At 36.7% G+C, this 20067-nt stretch overlaps 1 protein-coding gene across 4 annotated transcripts in view; it reads left to right on the top strand.

Annotated features, from left to right (window-relative positions):
• Positions 1–18992, top strand: part of LOC306859855 (E3 ubiquitin-protein ligase SMURF1-like) — a 50243-nt gene extending 31251 nt beyond the window's left edge. The window contains exons 2-18 of one of the 4 annotated variants that reach the window (XM_079401214.1): positions 416–454; positions 2825–2933; positions 3081–3214; positions 3373–3438; positions 3820–3895; positions 4303–4541; positions 5239–5323; positions 6772–6918; positions 7240–7441; positions 10475–10578; positions 10825–10939; positions 11133–11311; positions 12472–12609; positions 12968–13088; positions 13557–13758; positions 14253–14337; positions 16706–18992. In XM_079401214.1, the coding sequence (XP_079257340.1) occupies positions 416–454; positions 2825–2933; positions 3081–3214; positions 3373–3438; positions 3820–3895; positions 4303–4541; positions 5239–5323; positions 6772–6918; positions 7240–7441; positions 10475–10578; positions 10825–10939; positions 11133–11311; positions 12472–12609; positions 12968–13088; positions 13557–13758; positions 14253–14337; positions 16706–16805 (2141 nt within the window). In that variant the 3' untranslated portion in view covers positions 16806–18992. The remainder of the gene's footprint in view (positions 1–415; positions 455–2824; positions 2934–3080; positions 3215–3372; positions 3439–3819; positions 3896–4302; positions 4542–5238; positions 5324–6771; positions 6919–7239; positions 7442–10474; positions 10579–10824; positions 10940–11132; positions 11312–12471; positions 12610–12967; positions 13089–13556; positions 13759–14252; positions 14338–16705) is intronic. The other 3 variants (XM_079401215.1, XM_079401216.1, XM_079401217.1) reach the window with 3 other exon arrangements.
• Positions 18993–20067: the final 1075 nt, after the last annotated feature.

The raw sequence follows: 20067 nt of genomic DNA, 5'->3' as shown, positions 1-20067 counted from the left end.
TTTTCACATTAGGTGAAGGCTAGCCAAGACAAGAAGAAAAAAAAAAACCTCTCAGGCAGATGGCTTAAGCTTTACATGTCCAGGGAAAAGCTGTAGATTTGGGGTGCTGACTAACAGCGTTGAGAGGAAGTCTGTCTGATTTATTCTGTGCAGGCTGTTCTTGGACGGCCCCAGTGGCCCCTTTTGGGGGACTAGAGGAAAGGGATCCTGATCATGTCAGTTAGTTAGTGGAATGAGGCCCAGCTCTGTCTTTAAAGCCGTCTTTGTAGATAAATGCTGTTTTCAGTCATGCTCGCATCAGCAACAAAGCTTCTAAATGCATCAGACTTTCAATTTGTTTTCCATGTTTGTAAGTGGCACATCTGTTGATTTATTGAATGATTTGGGCTGATGATTTTTTTTCGTTCTCTTTCAGTATTATGTGCCAAGAATCTGGCAAAGAAAGACTTCTTTCGTAAGTATACCTCATTTCACCTTTTTTCACAACCCTTTGTGTACCCAAGTTCACCCCAAAATTTAAGTTTTGCTATTTACTGGCCTTCATGACAATCCAAACAAAAAATAAACAACAACTTTTTGAATAATGTGCTTGTTGCTCTTTCATGTAATTACAATAAATTGGGCATTCAAGCTTCAAAAATGGACCAAAACAAATCCATAAATGTATGATAGCAGTAGTCCATGTTAATTGTGGACTCTTTTCAGTCTTCTGAAGTCATTCTGATAACTTTGTCAAAGTAAAAGGCTAAAATTGAAGTCATTATTTCCTGATACAGCAGTGCACTAACTGCTTTAAAATCATTCAGACCAATTTTGCGAATTGGATCAACCATTAAATTGAAAAGAAGAATTCAGTTCACAAATTGGATGTCATTACTTCTCTCTTGAACTTTCATTAATGTGCCAAGGTGAGTTTGGGTGGAAGGATGACACAAAGCTATCAAATGATTTTGGAAACCATGAGATTTTAGAGCATGTGTTGTATGAAACATTTAAGTGATGCTTACAGTTTCTTTTATTTTGGAGTTTGACAACTCTCCTCATTCACTTTTACTTTTGAATGTAAATTTGTTTGAAAAGAGTTGCAAAGATATTCTTCTTGTGCACCTTTTTGTGTTTCACAAAAAAAGTTGAGTTTGAGAGTTTGAAATATCACTTTTGGGTAAACTACTAATCAACTTTGAATACCCCTCAGAAATGGCTGTATGAACCATTTGTGATTCTGGAACATTAGTGCCTCTCTCCTCGAAGTTGTTCAGAGCCGCCCACTGGAGCTTTTATCACTGGGGTAATTCACATCCTCAATCAGCGGCTCCTCATCAGATTCCACCCACTACAGCATTGAGCGCACTTCACTGTTCTGCAGTCTAGGCTCTTCATCCCAGCTGCTCTCACTGACAGGCTTGTTTGCCCCACTGGCCTCGTCAGTGTGTGTCCCACATATTATTCAAATCCTTTGTGTGCGTCATTCATAGATCTTGTTTTTGTGCCATGTCCATTATGCTTATCGCATAACAAAAGGCCACACGGGAATGTATGACGAAGATGGGCAAAACAAGACCAGTTGTCCCTGATAATTATACATTCAATTATTAGCATTAATGCTCCACAACAGATGCAGCATATATTTTTCAGTAGTCTTTTTTCCCACTCACTGAAAAGCTTTGTGGAATTGCTCTTCATAGCTTTGTGCCACCGAATGAACGGTCCACAGAGCATGAGACTGTCCTTTCAATGAGACTGAGCAAAAAGCATTGCCAAGTCTGACTAAACAACATAATACAGGACTCCAAACTGCACCTAAGATGTTTGTAAATGTGACACAAAAATAAGCATTTGACAGTAATTTAAAATCTCATTACTGTTGGTGACAGACTGAAACTTTGCTTTTATCTGATTTCATCTAACCCATAATGTCTGATTCTTGAGCAAATGACTGGATTTGTAATGAATCAAACACCTTAACGAATCAGTCTCATTCTTATGAGTTAAATAATCAGAAACATTCAAATGTTACAAAAATACTGTTGGTTATTTTTAAGCACATACATTAACAGTACACTGTGCCAACCAGTTGTAAGGTGGAATCATTTTTAAGAGTGAACTTTGCTTGGGTGTGAATGTGTAAGGTCAGTGACATGTTGGAACCGTAAAGCAAAATCTGACTGTAAAATAGGAATATTCTATACACCTTTTGCCCTGATTTGCAGTCTTGAGGATTTGATACAAGTTGTCAAAAGTCAGAGCCAGTCTACAGATATTGGTCATTCAGAGCTGACCAATTTTACAGATAAATCACGTTATTTATAAGGGGCACTTTTTTTCATCCAGTCAAATGTTTAATATTTTGAGTCAGTTTTAGAATGCAGTATTTTTGTTTGTAAGTATGTTTTGTATGATGTTGAGTGTTTTAAAATCTGTTCAGAAGTCATATAGTGTATTCCAGCCCTTACAGAACAGTGGTATTTATGTGGCACAAATACAGTCAGGATCACTAGATTGACAGAATCAAGGTGAAATACAAATTTATACAAAAAAACTAACACATCCTAGAGTATTTAACTAAAAAAAAAAATTACTAAGCGATTCTGTAATTTGGCAACTGAAAAGTCAGGTCACTCTTTTTGGTCTGAGGATCTGCAAAGCCATCCAAATATTTGCAGTCTTTCTAAATATTTTGCAGCTATCACTGTGGAAGCTGCTTAGCTGTCCAGATTGTAACCATTTTTTTTTTTTCAAAGGGCAGTGTGAGGACAGTGTGTGACGGCCGAGTTTGTCCTCTGTTGTTTATTTGTCTTCCTGCCACACTGTTGTTCTGCTGCAGGGTTGCCTGATCCTTTCGCCAAAGTGGTGGTGGATGGCTCGGGTCAATGCCACTCTACAGACACGGTCAAAAGCACATTGGACCCCAAGTGGAATCAGCATTATGACCTGTGAGCAAATTCCTCTGAAGTTACTCATGGCTAATTTTTGTTCATGATGTTGTGCAGTTTCGGTCATGTTGTTAATCTTTAAAATAATTGAAACATTATTAGCAAGTGATTTTAAAAGGAGGAAATTGCTAAAGAGTCTTTCCGCAGGTATATTGGGAAGACCGATTCCATCACCATTAGCATATGGAACCACAAGAAGATCCATAAGAAGCAGGGTGCGGGTTTCTTAGGCTGTGTGCGGCTCCTGTCAAATGCCATCAGCAGACTAAAAGACACAGGCTGTGAGTGTGGTACTTTTATAGCCTGCCGTAAGCTCTTCATTATGCCGTATCACAGTCGTTACATGTCTTCATTAAATTTGTTAAGCTGTATCTCTAGTCTATAAAAGTTTGATGGCCAAGTTTGATTACATCTTGTCATTTATTTATCTCACCATCAGACCAGCGTTTAGACTTATGCAAGTTAAACCCATCTGACAGTGATGCTGTCCGTGGACAAATCGTTGGTACGTATTAAAAACTGCAGGTAGATCTTGTACAGAATTTGTCAGATACAGTGGGCCCAATATGTATATAGCCACTTTGACGACACTTTTGAAATAAGTATGTATTTGCACTAAATAACAAAAATTGAGTGATTTATTGTAAAGAAAAATAACACGAGTAGAGTTTTTTTTCATTCACAACATTTAAGATTAAATTTGGCTCATTAAAGTAAAGTTAGCTCTGAGAAAAGCATTATTTGTTTGTTTTATTTTGTAATTTGTGTCATTGAAGTGTCTAAATTCAAATGTCTGCTAACTGATGAAAATTTAAATTACTTAATCAGTATTTGACTAAATGAAGAGTCTTCAAAATAATTGACTTTCCTTTAACCATTTTTGTAGTGAGTCTGCAGACCAGAGACAGAATTGGCAGTGGAGGGCCTGTGGTCGACTGTAGAGGACTGGTAGAGAATGAAGGGTGAGTCAACTTTTTGTCTTTAGAGCAGTGGTTCCCAACCACGTTCCTGGAGGCCCCCAAACACTGCAAATTTTGCATCTCTCCTTTGTCTGAAACACCCATTTCAGGTCTTGGAGTCTCTACTAATGAGCTGATGATCTGAATCAGGTGTTTGATTAAGGAGACATGGAAAACATGCAGTGTTGGGGGGCCTCCAGGATCGTGGTTGGGAACCACTGTCTTAGAGGATGCACTTTTTGTTTTTTTAGCACGGACTGGCTACCTGCCCAGATAAAACACTTCATTTGAGCTTCCTAAAGACCTGTTAGTTTCACAGTTCATCACTGTTTTCATCAATACCAAGACCCATTGAAATGTTTGTGTGGCTGTATGTGTTTTAACACCTGCTGTGTATGTGTATGTTTCAGGCCTGTCTTTGAAGACTCGGGGCCCGGGCGGCCTCTCAGCTGCTTCATGGAGGAGCCCATGCCGTACACAGATCCTACAGGAGCCGCTGGCGGGGGAAACTGCCGTGCACTTGAGTCGCCCAATCAGGAGCAGCGGCTCCAAGCACAACGCATCAGAAACCAAGATTCCCGAGGGCATGCACACACGCCCCAAAACAGACCACACGGACACCAGTCCCCCGACCTCCCTGAGGGCTACGGTAAGATTGAGCACGTTAGAAATGTCAGGATGGTCGATTAGCGAAATTGACCCAATCTGATTGTTTTAGCTTATAATTTTGTTCACTTTTTTCAGTATACTTCAAACTGCCTGGTGCGAGCAATTTTCCTGTCATTATGTATAATCTGCAGGTCACTTTTTTTTTTTTTTTTTTTTTTTTTTTTTTTTTTTTTTTTTTTTTTGAAGGGCTTGTCAGTTTTGTGCAATAACAGGTTTATATAAATATTTAACTATAAAACTGTCGTTTTGCATATCCCCAGTGCGTATACCTGATCTCTTACCCACAGTGCTGCTGGAGTCCATAGAGACTAATACAGCTTAGCGATCAGGGTAGAGGCTACTGAAGTGCATTGAACTGAAGAGACTGAGCTCTGAAAGGAGTCTATTCACTCTGGCTCTGCGGCCCGCATTACACAGGTGGATCTGCTGTGGTAAAGCCCCTCATTGGAGTGTAACCGTGCCTGACCCTGTTGGTGTTGTGGTCGAGGCCTCTGCCGTGACCAGTGAACGATGCCAGTGTAATTAAATCTCTGACTAGTCATGCCACACTAGCTGTGTGCCGTCTGAGAACTGGAAGCTCAGTAGCCCTGGCGCTCGTTCAGGTTACGTGTAAACTGGCGTCTGAGTTAGCTGTGGCTCATTCACTCTTGATGTGTCTGTTCTCTTTTCTAATGCAGAGCAAAGGACCACTGTACAGGGCCAAGTCTACTTTCTGCACACACAGACTGGCGTGAGCACCTGGCATGATCCCAGAATACCCCGGTAGGTTTAATCACCACCCTCCTTTGCTGAAATAACGATTGCCCCAGTTTGATTGCTCCTCGCTGCTTATGTGATATCACTCTAATCGTAGCTCTTTAATGTCCACAATCAGCTAACTTGATAATCAGCAATCTCACTTAATAGCTGCTACTGTTGACACTGAAGCTTAATTTCCTCATCTTCATAATAATGACCTCAGAAGCATGAGGAAAGGGATGCGAGAAGTCTGTTAGGGAGGAGGGCAGGGTGGGAAATCAACACATGCCACCAACTAAATGTAGACCCTTTTTGTGTAGTGGCAGGTTGTTTTGCCTTAACAGTCACTATTGCATGTGACCTCTTAAACTGGTCAAATAACATGCGTGTATATTCAGCACACACACATGCGAGTATGTTTTGAAGTTCATTATTTGTTTTCATCTTCAGTTTCGCCAACATCTCTTTAAGGAAAGTCGGTCTACTCTGTGGCTGTCTTTGTAATGCTCCTGGGCAGCTTTTTTTAATTGGGTGTTGCAACCCCCAAAAGAGTCACTACAAATAGGGAGAAGACGAGTGCATTTGCATTGATAAAACATTTAAATTTATTTAGACCTAAAATGGATCATTATTGAACCGTCTCAATCCAGAGAGACAGGGTACAAAGGACCGGAGAACCGTCACTGGATGCAACCAAGAGTACACTCGATCCGTCGAGCAAAGAGATGTTTTATAGAGAGAGAACCACCTGTGCGCCGGTGTTCCCAATCACGCAGCAATCAGCCGAACACCTGCAGAGACACAGATGCATACCAACATAGCCAAACAAGAAACGACCGAAAGTGTCGTCACATGAGTAATAACATGGAATAATAACATGGTAATAACTACTTACATGGATAAAATTTACTTTTTTTTAAATAAATTAATACTTTTATTCAGCATTAGTTTGTTCAAAAGTGACAGTTATTTATACTACAAAAGATTTCTACTTCAAATAAATGCTGTTCTTTAGACCTTTCAAAGAATCCTGAAAAAAAAATTATCATGGTTTCCACAAAAATATTAATCCGCACAACTCGCAGCACAACATATTTCTGAAGGATTTCTGAAGGATCATGTGACTCTGTAGAGTAATGGCTGCTGAAAATTCAGCTTTGCTACCACATGAATAAATTACATTTGAAAATATATTAATATAGAAACATTCATTTTAAATTGTAGTAATATTTCATAATATTAAGCATTAGAGATTTCGTTTCACACATAAAATCTTATCACTCTTTTGAAATTAACAAATTTAAATGGTTGGTAAAATCTGAATGTCTATTAAAATAGGGTATTCACCCGCCATTGTGGCTGGATTAAAAAAAAAAAAGTTAATTTCCCACCCTGCAAGAGGATAAAAAGAGTTTTGGGGCACCATTATAGGTGTTGAGCACCAGGTGTGATGGGTGCGCTTGCTCCTTCAGGGATTTGAACAGCGTGAGTTGTGAGGAGCTGGGCCCTCTGCCGCCCGGTTGGGAGATCAGGAGCACTGTGTCGGGACGTATTTATTTTGTCGACCACAATAATAGAACCACACAATTCACCGACCCCAGGTTACACCACATCATGAGGTAAAACATCTTTCACATCGGCTCTGCTCATAACATCTGATTACTCACCCCAGCTCTTTAAATTATCCTGTTAATTATTCACCACAATGAATAAATCATCCTTGCGTAATTAAAGTTGCTAGTAATGATAATTGCTTGCTCGTATAAGGGTTTATTAAATTAATTCTCAACATTTATTTAATTCCTAATCGTCCCTAGTGGGAGTGTAACCCAAATAATGCATGAAAAATTCATGGTCCTGTGGCTTGATAAACTGCTATCAGTGTTTGGATGTATTGGTACACATGTGACATTTGTGCGTGTTTTGTATGTGATGAGCAGCCAACACTCTCAGGTGAAGGAGTCGAGCCAGGCTCTGCCTGTACAGATGGAAGTTGGTATGGAGGAAGGTGATGGCGAGTTACCGGTGCGCTACGAGAGAGATTTGGTCCAGAAACTCAAAGTTCTCCGCCATGAGCTCTCCCTGCAGCAGCCTCAAGCCGGCCACTGCCGCATAGAAGTGTCCCGTGAGGAGATCTTTGAGGTACTCGCAGTCGCACAGCTGAATAATGCCAGTCCTGTAGTGCATGCATAATTTAGTTCTAACAGCACTGTGAAACTGTTTCTGTCATTGGAAGTGACTAGGAATACATCACGATTAGGTTTGCACACTGGGTGCTTGCTTGTTTCCAACAGTAGGATGCCATTATCAGTATCTTAAGTAATGCTGCCGTTTTTGGTCACAGCGACATGAGACAGATAATTTTAGGAGAGCAAGTCTATTATTTTTTATTTTGTACTTTAATACATGTCACTGGTATTCCTGTGGATGACTCATCAGTGCACATTATTCCAAAGAAAAGAATGGTTATTAATCTTTTATCCCAGATTCTAGTCTCTTATTTTCACCAAGGCTACATATATTTGATCAAAAATACAGTAAAAAAAAAAAGAATTATATAAAATTAGGGCTGCCACTAACGACTAATTTAAACAGTTAATTTCCCGCAAAAAGAAATCTACAATTTTACTTTACTAATATTTTATTAATCCAAATTTCTATGAAATCCTTTTTTAAAGCAAAAGTGAAGTGCAACACAGAGTGCAAGAAGCAAGTGTCCATCTCATAGTCCAAATCACTGAAATCACAGATCAGTATTATAGTGTGAGAATGACAACATATCCACGTGTTCTAGTCTAATAATAATACAATTATAATCAGAAAACACTTTTTAAAGGAGTATTTACCAGAAATATTATTTACCAGAATTTATTTAGGTGAAAAATGTAAATGTGCAGTATTTCTGAAAAATACTTTTTTTTTTTTTTTTTTTTTTTTAATATAAAATCAATTAATTGGAGCTGTTTTTTATTATTAAAATTTAATAGAACAATTAAAATGGAATCCAGAAATAATGGAAAACTGAATTTGGTACAGATAAAACTGTAACACACAATTAATTAGACTTTTTGATTAATACAATTTAAAAAACTGAATTTGGAAATAAAACGGACTTTCATATTTTATATATATATATATATATATATATATATATATATATATATATATATATATATATATATATATATATATATATATATATATATATATATATATATATATATATATATATATATATATATATATATATATATATATATATATATATGGTAATAAAAATAGATTTAAGTGAACAATAGCTTTTAAAATGACTTGAAGTACATATAATAGCAATGATGCAGTAATAATTAGTTCAAAAAGTATCAAAAGCAAGGAATCATATGGGTTTATTGAACAAAACTGTTAAAATACATAATGTATTATAAACAATAGAGTTAATGTAGATTATAGCCTACATCACAACAAAGGCCTGCAGGGGACGCCGACGGCCTGACGATTATTTTTACACATTACTGTTTAATATTGACCAAACACCATTTAATTCAAACGTACACTTAATATTTAATATTTGGCCATTTCTTTAGGACAGAAGTGTTACAGCCGCTGTAATTACATGAATATGTGGACATCAAACCGTCTAAACTCAGAGTGAGGGTTTGAGCTTTTATTTTGAAACCGCGATGTATTCTCCTGCGTTTGTGTAGATTTAAGTTCCCAGATGAATGTTATAATAAAGCCAAACTCACAACAACAACATGCAGAGATGGAGTATGAGATGCTCAACATGTAAATGATAACAGTTTCTGTGGAGCTACTGTGAACGGAGCCGCTGTGAGACGCACGTAATTAACTACACGCATGTAAATAATTAAAGACCATATACTGTTAGAACTGCATCACATAATTATTTAATTAAATCATAGCGTTTGTGAATTCACAATTATGCTTAATTGTTTATTAGGTTTAATATATCATGCAGCCTTGGAAAGCGGTCTAAAAATTCTTGTCCGTGAAATGCGCCACTTCCAGTATTTTGCCGGTTAGTCGACGCAAGCAAAATGAAGTCGATTTTTAAAAATCGACTAGTCGACTAAAATTGACGAATCGCGACAGCCCTATATAAAACTGATATAAAAATTGATGAAAATAAAATTGTGAAATATTATTAGCATTAACTCTTTTCGGTCTCACTTCAAGGTCCAATTCTCACCATTAGCAAACCCTTAACTATGACTTTTGCCTCAAACTCCTAATTTGCTGCTTTTTAATAGTAAGGTAGTTAAGTATACGTATTGGGTAAGATTAGGGTTGCAAAATATGCTCATGTAGAATATGTGCGTTATAATTACTAATAAACTGCCAATATGTTAATAATAGACATACTAATATGCAGCTAGTTAATAGTGAGAATTAGTCTCTAAATACTAAAATGTTACCCTCTTCTATTTGAGTGTTTTAAAATGCAGTTTATTCCTGTGATGGCAAAGCTGAATTCTCTGTGTCACATGATTCTTATTTATATTATTCTTATATGCTGATTTATGAATACATTTCTCAATGTTGAAAACACTTCTGGTTCCTAATGTTTTTGTAGAAACTGTGCTACAGTTTTATTATTTTTTTTAATGAATAAAAAGATCAAAAGAACAACATTAATTTGAAATGTATAAACTTTTATAACATTATAAATGTCTTTACTGCCACTTTTGATAAATTTTTTTTTTTTTTGGTCCCTTTGTTGAAAAAATATGAAATTCTTTAATAACATACTGACCCCCAAACTTTTGAATGGTAGTGCGTTAACTTGCTATTTTTTGAATGATAATAGCCATTATAGCCAAAATTGACATTTTAAGCTAGTTTAAGATGTTTTACAAGGTCTCTTTTTAAAAAGAATTTTAGAATTTTTATCATATTAAATTGAAAGATTCTATGATTTTTATGAGTACTATTGTTGTTACTTGTTTTTGTATAGTGATTGCTTAAGAAAACTTTTAATTATTTTAAATGATACTGTTAATATTGTCATGAATATAGCCATTGTTGCTGACATGGCGTTAACACATAAATTTAAGCTAGTTTAAAATTTTTCATTTATAACTAAGTTTAATGTATAATTTATGTAAATTAATGTATCACTCAGAAATGTCTCATTCTGTTCTATCTGTGCAATAGGAGTCTTATAGACAGATCATGAAGATGAGACCCAAAGACCTAAAGAAGCGGCTGATGGTGAAGTTCAGAGGAGAGGAGGGGCTGGATTACGGTGGAGTTGCTAGGTAGCATATGAATCTGTTCCATGAGAAAGGTTCTCATTAATTAATTTCCCCTGTGCCTCATTATTCCCCCCATCTCTTTTCATACGCCAGACTTGACTTTATAATTTCTACAGTTTAGGCTGAATCTCAGCTAGGCTTATCAGCATGCAGGGTATCATGTTCATGATATTGCAGGTGTTACCCTGTTGAGCACAGAGTTTAGACTGAACTACAGCCAGCAATATCTGAATTCCTGTCCTGTTCCAGGGAATGGTTGTACCTCCTCTGCCATGAGATGCTGAATCCATACTACGGCCTGTTTCAGTACTCGACTGATAACATCTACACACTACAGATCAACCCAGACTCATCCATCAACCCTGTAAGTCATGCGGCGACCTGTGCTTGGGAATTCTCCTCTAAGCAAGACCCAGTAAAGAAATTTAGCATAGGCTGTGCTTCTTGGACCTCACAACATATGGTTGTCATGTGTGCTTTAAAAGGTTCACCAAGCGGTTCTCTGTTGCTGCAGTGTCTCATTAAACTTCCTCTCACGCCCTCTGCTGTTTTTTCAGGACCACTTGTCTTATTTCCACTTTGTTGGGCGGATTATGGGTCTGGCTGTTTTCCACGGGCACTACATCAATGGAGGCTTCACCTTGCCCTTCTACAAGCAGCTCCTGGGGAAGCCCATCCAGCTTTGTGACCTTGAGACTGTGGACCCAGAGCTGCACAAGAGCCTCGTCTGGATACTGTGAGTGAATTTTATGAGAAATGTCCAGATCAATTTCTATTGAATTACATTTATTTTGCTTAAAGAAAATCAGGATCAAGAGAGAGCGTTATATTTCTCACAGAATTTTCTACACTGTTGTGCTTGTCCCACATTTAAAGTAAAGACTGGAATTACACAAGCCTGAATGTGACATCTATCATCTGGCTAAAATTGGATTTCAAAAATAGCCAACCCCTTCCCAATTTTTTTAACAAAAAAAAAAAAAATTAAATATCTACAGCACCATTTAAAGGTTACACCAGTTTGTTATTAGGATTTTTCAAATTTTATAATAATAAAATAGAATATAATTATAAACCCATCCAAATTATGTAATGACACAAGTATAGAACATATAGGATTTATTTTATTTAATGTAACTTTTTTTTTTTTTTTTTTTTTTTTTTTTTAAGTAGGAAAATTCATACTTGAGTACAATTTTTGTCTGTAACTGTTTCAAGCATTTTAACATTGTGGTAGTAGTTATGCTGCTTTTAATGTATGCTATATGTGTGTGTATGTGTTATTTATATATATATATAGAGATAGATATAGAGATAGATATAGAGATCGATAGAGATATAGAGATATAGAGATATAGAGATATAGAGATATAGATATATATATAGAGATATAGATATATAGAGATATAGATATATATATAGAGATATAGATATAGAGATATAGATATATATAGATATAGATATAGAGATGTATATAGATATATATAGATATATATATAGATAGATATATATAGAGATAGATAGAGATAGATAGATATATATAGATATAGATAGATATAGATATATAGAGATATAGATATATATATATATAGAGATATAGATATAGAGATGTATATAGATATATATAGATATAGATAGATATAGATAGATATATATAGAGATAGATAGATATATATAGAGATAGATAGAGATAGATAGATATATATAGATATAGATAGATATAGATATATATAGATAGTGTATATGTGTATATATTCAAATCACCATTGCAAAAAAAAAAAAGTCAAATGTATTGGTAAACAAACAGCTTCATATTTATTTGTTGGTAATAGGTAGCCTGTTGAATGTAAGCAAAAGGATAAATAACTTTGCTATATTTGTCTTTTGTCTTTTCAGAGAGAATGACACCACATCTGTTTTGGACCACACCTTCTGCGTAGAGCATAATGCTTTTGGCAAATTCCTCCAACATGAGCTGAAACCAAACGGCAAGAACATCCCGGTCACAGAGGAGAACAAGAAAGAATATGTGAGGTATGAAGCAGTGCACACATGTGGGCTGACCAGACACAGCAAATTTAGGATCACGATCTCAGAGAAAGTCATCCAGCAGAGGGCAGCAGTCACATGGCTAGTTGGGCTTGGCAAAGGTTTTAGGAGCCTCACTGCTTTTTTCCACTGTCAGTTTGATTGAGTGAACCCTGGATATATAAGTTATCGCTCAAGAATGTTAGTGTATTGTCAGTTTTTATGTGAGTCTTTATTGTGTGCGAGTCATTGCCAAATAGAAATTAATCAGAGGCTGCTAATGGTGTACTGTGGGGTGCAGATGCCTCTTAGTGTTCTTCGTGTTCCACTGCAGCTCTCTAATGATTGATTGTGTCTCCATTAGGCTGTATGTCAACTGGAGATTCATGCGAGGCATTGAGGCCCAATTCCTCGCCCTGCAGAAGGGCTTCAACGAACTCGTACCACAGCATCTGCTCAAGCCTTTTGACAACAAGGAACTTGAGGTAATTCAGATATTTCAGACACGCTGAATGGATAGGCTGATGAAGAGACTGATCTGACTGATGTCAAAAGGGGGGAGATGGAACATTTTTGTTAAATAATGAATAGGAGAGTCATAACACTAAATATGACATTTCAACCAAATATTTGATTTTTGTTTTTCAGCTGAAATCTGAGACGTTATACTCTTATTGCTCTTATAGAAGCTATTAGGAATGGTGAAATTATTTAATGAACATTATAAATGTCTTTTTACTGTACTTTTTAATTTATTTTGTCAAGAATGCATTAAATTAAAGCAGTCTTTTTTCTTTTTCATTTTACTGACCCCTAAACCGGAGGAGTAGTGTATCTCTATCATACTTAATCATAGGCCATTCCCTGCCCCCTCTTCATCATTTTCTATTTACCTCACTACCAATAAACGTGGTGAAGGGGTCAAAAATCACTTGTTTCTCTCTGCATTGTAGCTGATCATCGGAGGTTTGGGCAAGATTGATCTGAACGACTGGAAGGCCAACACACGGCTGAAGCACTGTGTAGCTGACAGTAACATAGTGAAGTGGTTCTGGCAGGCGGTTGAATCGTTTGACGAGGAGAGGAGAGGCAGATTGCTACAGTTCGTCACAGGCTCTACACGCGTCCCTCTACAAGGCTTCAAAGCACTGCAAGGTGGCTAATGGATAAGCCATGTGCACTTTCAATACACCTGATAGATGACAGATTGCGCCTGTCAATGTTAAACTTCCTAGTCTGACACTTTTTAGTTTGTATTGGCCTTAATCCCTAACTAACAGCAATATATAACCAGAATGTATCAATTGTTTCTAAAGTTATGCACAATACATTAGTGCATGTTATTCTGAAGCAAAAACATTTGCATTATGAAATAGTTTTCATTATCTGAATATTTTTTCTTTAACCATTTTAATTGATAAAGCAGTAGCCTAACATGTTTAACATGTTCGCTGTACGAACAAAGATATCAAGTTCAACCCTGTATTACATCTTGCTGAATATTCTGATTTACTAATAACAGTATGAAAGCAAAATGAGTTGTGAATGTGATTTCATGTTGTCTTTTTTAAAGTAGTTTGTGTTCATGCTCACTTCTGTTGAGTGTGATGATCTGGTGAACAGTGATAACTAGAATGTATCTTTGTAAGGTTCTACAGGTTCTGCAGGACCAAGACTCTTCACTATTCATTTAATTGATGCCAACACAGACAACCTGCCCAAAGCCCACACATGGTAAGATTTAAGGTCATTGCACACGGAGTCTGAAACTTTTGTCTGAGATTTTCGCACGTTAAAAAAATAAATACGACTTCACGTTATGTCAATCACTAGGGTTGGGTACTGAACTCATTTGATTTAAAAATAAATAAATGTTTCATGCCTTCATTTGATTATCAGAAAAAATCAAACAAGAATTTCTGGAAGAAAGAAATTGTAGAATATTGTTAAAAATGTTGAAATTGAGAGTTGGACTCATTATTTTCACTGAAATGTTTTTGTTATTACACAGAGTAAAGTACCGAAAAAGGTACCGGTACTGAATTTCAGGTAACGATACTGGTACCGTACTGGTTCAAATGTGAACGGTACCCAACCCGATCAATCACATTTACACACTGTCTCTGAAACTTTCGCCTATCATAAAAAAAAAAATTTGGATCAGGTTCAATTTTCTGCTTTTTCGCATCCGTATCATGCATTTTGATAGGAAAGGATGAGGAATACGAAAAAATTGAAAAACGCACGCAAAAATTTCGTACTCTGTGTGCAATGACCTTTAGTCTTTGAGACTGAAAATACTGAAAGCCTACTATGTTTTTCAAGTAATGTAATACACTCTACTAGGGGTGTGACGAGACACTCATCCCACGAGACTGGGTTCACAAGAACTTTTAAAAAAAGAAAGAAAAAAATCCTGTAGATGAAATATGTAGAGGACAATATCTTCTATTGGTAACACTTTAGAATACAGTTTCTTTCTTACTGCATAACTAAGGAATTATTGAAGAACTAACAGGTAATCATTAACACACAACTCACTACTCTTAACTAAGGAATATATTAATATTGCATTTATTAATATTGCATTTTCATACTACTGCTGATTTCATTTATATGAGAGGGTCACAACTCAATTTAATTGTGTATGACTGTTCATTAGTAGTTACTTCATAGTTATATTTCTTGAACCTTAACTAGCAGATAATTAGTTCTTAAGGAGGTATGAAAGAATACATCGGTTATTGATTAGCTAACGGTTACTTAACACAATCATAAAATTGTATTTCATACTGATTAGTTAACACATCTTCCTTAGTAGTTAACAGTAGTTTATTTTTATTCAACTGAAAAACACAAAATGCAAAAGATGTAGGTGCATTTTGAAATCATCTTGTACTTTATGAACTTAAACTTCTATTTTAATGAATTACATGCAGTAATAAACGTAAACTAGAGCTGCACGATTCTGAATAAATTGAGAATCACTTTGTATGTGTATGTATATGTATGTATGTATATGTATGTGTATGTCACTTCACTAAGTAAATTGGAGATCACCATTCTCACGATTTTGAAAAAAAAAAAAGATTAGAAAACTAAACAAAGTAACGTAATTCACTAGTGGTTCTGACAAAATGTTCACTGCTTAAGTCTTAAAAATGTATATTCATTTGAACACAATTTTAAAAAAAAATCAATGGAGTCAGTGTCTTCATAAAGACCTGTTTCACTATTGAAATCTTTTTGAATGAATGATTCAATGACTAATACTTTTTATACAGGTCACCACCTCCTGGGGGAAGAAGATTAGCGTTACAATACATACAAGTGTTAAGATACTTTCGTTTTGTACTCGCTACTGTAGACAATAAGTATTTATACCCAAACTATTAACTTTTATCCCAGTACTTCTTTAAATGTCTGTAACACAGAAATAATGATGTGTGGTTAAAGACTGTTTGTGTTGCTCTTTCTGAATCAGCAGCAGCATGAATGCAGATTTGAATGTCTTTAACACTTGTTTCACATTGTAAGCGTCAGTGGAGCGTGAGCAGCGTGTGTTTTGTTGCCACCCATATCAGTGAATAACAGCATTCACATCGGAAGCGTGATGGTGGCCGACCCTCTGATTCATTAACATGGGCAGCGACAAAACGTGCTTCCCACGCTCCACTGACACTCGCGATGTGAAACAGTCGTAATAGACATAACGGAATCGTTATCATTCAGGAATAAGATTGCGTGGGTGTTTGACTCAAGATCGCAAGATCTCAATTTTTTAACGATTAATGGTGCAGCTCTTAGTGAAGTGACATACTGCCAGGTATGGTGACCCATGCTCGGAATCCGTGCTCTGCATTTAACCCATCCAACGTGAACACACACCCGGAGCAGTGGGCAGCCATTTATGCTGCGGCGCCCGGGGAGTAGTTGGGGGTGAAAAAACGGAATGGTGGAAAATTGTCATGTGACACTATTTGGTGCTTTACTGAAATTAAAGTCGTATTGTGAATATTAAACCGTACGAATGTGTGACAGGACTCATTTAAGATGGAATGAGGTCTGAAATACTGATCTGACTTCTCTCATATTCCTTCAGCTTCAACCGGATCGACATCCCGCCTTACGAGTCATACGAGAAGCTCTATGAGAAGCTCCTGACAGCCGTGGAGGAGACATGTGGCTTTGCAGTGGAGTGAGCGATTGCCCTGCCCAGCCAGCCAGCAATGGCAGCAAACCCACTAAGCAGCCCCAGCCATCCTTTTCACTCCCTCCCCTTATCCAGGACAGACGGACTGGTGTCTCCTGATGGACTTCAGCATCACCCGCCAGCCGGAAACTGCAACGGAGGGGAGCGACCACCCAAGGGCAAAACTCTGACTAATGATTCCTCACAACGTGATTTGGGAATTGTTTCACATTACCACAATAAGTTACAGAGAAATCTGATCAACGTTTCTTTTGTTCCTCAAAAGTCCAGTTCATATGGTCTTTGTCACTGAAGCGGTGGGTTGATAGCGTCTGACTGTAAAGCGAGTATGTTTGTGCTGCAGTAGAGCCTCGCTGAGCCTGTGTCATATCTACATGAATAGAGCTGACGTTTTAGTCTAGGTGGAGTATTTTAACATACGCAGAGCCTGTGACCATTAAACCAGTTTACCTACAGCAAATGCATCTTGAAGGACAAGGGTGGTCTGCGTTGTCATGCTCGGTATCGTCTCTTATTTGACTAATTCCTTGTGGCCTGTTCAGTACTATAGGATGACATTTCGGTGGTATCCATTTCCTGTACACATCAGCGTTCTCATTGTAGAAATTAACTAATGTATTTTTTTTTTTTTGTTTTTGTTTGTTTTGTTTTTTTTTGTCTAAGATTAAGTCTTAGTCCTCTTGTGGGAACAGTGAGTCTCACAGCACCCATGTGTTAATGTTCCTCAACTGAAGCACAACGATCATGTGCAGTCTAGAGAAGGACCCAAAGCCCTTGCAAAGTCAGCTTCCTGAGCGAGCCAGTATTTTTGTCTTTTTTTTTTTTTATGGTATTTTTATCCAGTGAGCATTCCCCCGTTGTCAACAAAAGACCTATTTTTAAAGTTAATGTTTAATGAACGGTGTTTTAATATGCAGATTTTGAAGCAAATCACCTTCTTGAAAAACATTCTGATCCATTGCGTCCGTTAACATGCCTAAACTGGACTCCTAAACGTAGTTTTGCAAAGAACACGGATGTTGAGTGTTTTGAACTCTTTTTGTCCTTAATTTTGATGGACCCCATTAATCTATTTAATGAATCCAGCCATTATCATATGGTAACTTAGCATGAACTGTTTTAACGTAACGTACCATGAAATTCAACTCTAGACTGTTATTCACGTGTCCCCTTCATTCAAACCACTGCTTCAAGTAACATTCAGCACTTTCGCTGGCACGTGTACAATCACCCATCATGGAGTGTTTATTCCCCTGTAGACGAGCGTTTAGCTGTGGCGGTACATCTGCAGACTCTGCTGGAGTGGGGTTGGTACAGGTTTTGTTCTGATGAAAGAGCAGGGAAGTGTCTTGGATTTCAGTATGCAGTGCTTGACGTGCATGGCACCAGATTATTCTTTGTAAATGTAAAGGATGAGCCAACTTCATAGTGTTTCTTCACCACTTTTGTCTTTTTCTCTTCATTTTTTTTTTTTTAAACCAATTATTTATTACCATGTAATGTCCTTTTTACGTATTGCTGCTATTACCATTCCATAGTTTTCAGAGACGGCTGAGTTCTTGTGAAAACTATACACTAATTACTTTTATTTTATGTATGAATCAAAGTATTTAAAACTGCTGCTGATTCTTCAGGACGTTAAGAGGACGGCTTCCCCCGACCTTTGACCTGGATGGAGTTAGCAAGTGATGTAGGCTGGGCCCCGGTGGTCATGTTCATATTTGTGATATATGCAATAAAAACCATCACCTTTATATTCTTGGTTCTGTCTTAAAATGTCTCTTTCCTCACTTAATGTGTATCGGATCTGTCAGAATTTGTGTCTTTGACGAGTGTGCAAAAATTAAGTTTTCTGTTTTTCTTGCCTAGAGTGGTGGACCATTTTTAAACTGGCATAAAAGACAAAAGAGGTGACCTTTAATGTTGTGTACTTGTAGGAATGGCTAGTGAGCTTGAAGATGAGTATGGACTTTGCCTGAAGTTACAGTTGTTTTCATATTTCTCTAAAGAAAAACCTTTTTCCAAGTAATGTGACCAGCATCATCACATTGTACAATTATTAGGTCCTGAGTGTCATTGTTTATTCGATGAAAGAGTAATGTAACTTACTATGTACTAAACATTTCTGAAAAAATTCAGTGTAAATAAGATTATATTAAAAACTTAATTGCAATCTATTTCTCCTTGCTCTTTTTTTTGCATATATTGTCAATTTTTATTTAGTAATGAATGTTAAAAGAATGGATCACCCAAAAATGAAAATGTACTCCCTATCAGGCCATCCAAGATACAAATGAGTTTGCTTTTTCATGGGAACAGATTTGGAGAAATTTACATTACATTATTTGCTCACCAGTGGATCCTCTTCAGTGAATGGGTGCCGTCAGAATGAGAGTCCGAACAGCTGATAACATCGCCGCAATCCACACGACATCAATTAACATCTTAAAGCAAAAAGCTGCGTGTTTGTAAGAAATACATTAATCAAGATGTTTTAACCACCCTATTGTACTCACACATCAAAACTTTTCACTGGAGAAAGCAACACTAAATATAGAAGACTCATTTTAGCCAGAAGCATTGATTTGAAGTTAAAAACATCTTGATGGATTTGTTTCTTACAAACGTATCTTTTGACTTCACAAGCCGCTGATTGATTGATTGATTTGACTGGAGTCTTGTGGATTATCGTGATGTCTTTATCAGCTGTTTGGACTCTCATTCTGACGGCACCCATTCACTGCAGAGGAGCCATTGGTGAGCAAGTGATATAATGCTGAATTTAATCAAACCTGTTTTACGTCTTGAAAGACCTGAGGGTGAGTGAATTTTTAACAAATTTTCATTTTCGGGTGGACAACTCCTTTAAGTAAAATAAGCCACCCTCCCCTCGTAATTATGCACGCTTTTGATTTAATTGGCTAAAAAATAATGAAGGAGCTGGTCACTGAAGAGAGGATGTGCTTTGGCAACTGTGAGCACAAGCAGTGCCTCGTGTCCAAGCCGTTTGCAGGACTGGCTTATAATTCAGATTTTTGTCTTTACAAACAGAATCGAAGCAATTTATGGCCTTTTATATATATTTACTGTGTCCAGCAGTGTCAAAATACTAATTGTGTAGACATTACATAAAAAAATAAAAAATTAGCAATATTTTTCAGGAAGGAAAACAAAATTTATATAGGAAAACTGTTGTCATTATGTCAAGGAAAATATAATTGCCTTGTAATAATCATAATAATAACTGCAAC

The sequence above is a fragment of the Barbus barbus genome (genome assembly GCF_936440315.1).
Source record: "Barbus barbus genome assembly, chromosome: 3".
Classification (NCBI taxonomy): Eukaryota; Metazoa; Chordata; class Actinopteri; order Cypriniformes; family Cyprinidae; genus Barbus; species Barbus barbus.
Note: the sequence above shows the minus strand (reverse complement) of the source record. Positions and strands in the feature narration are given on the sequence as shown.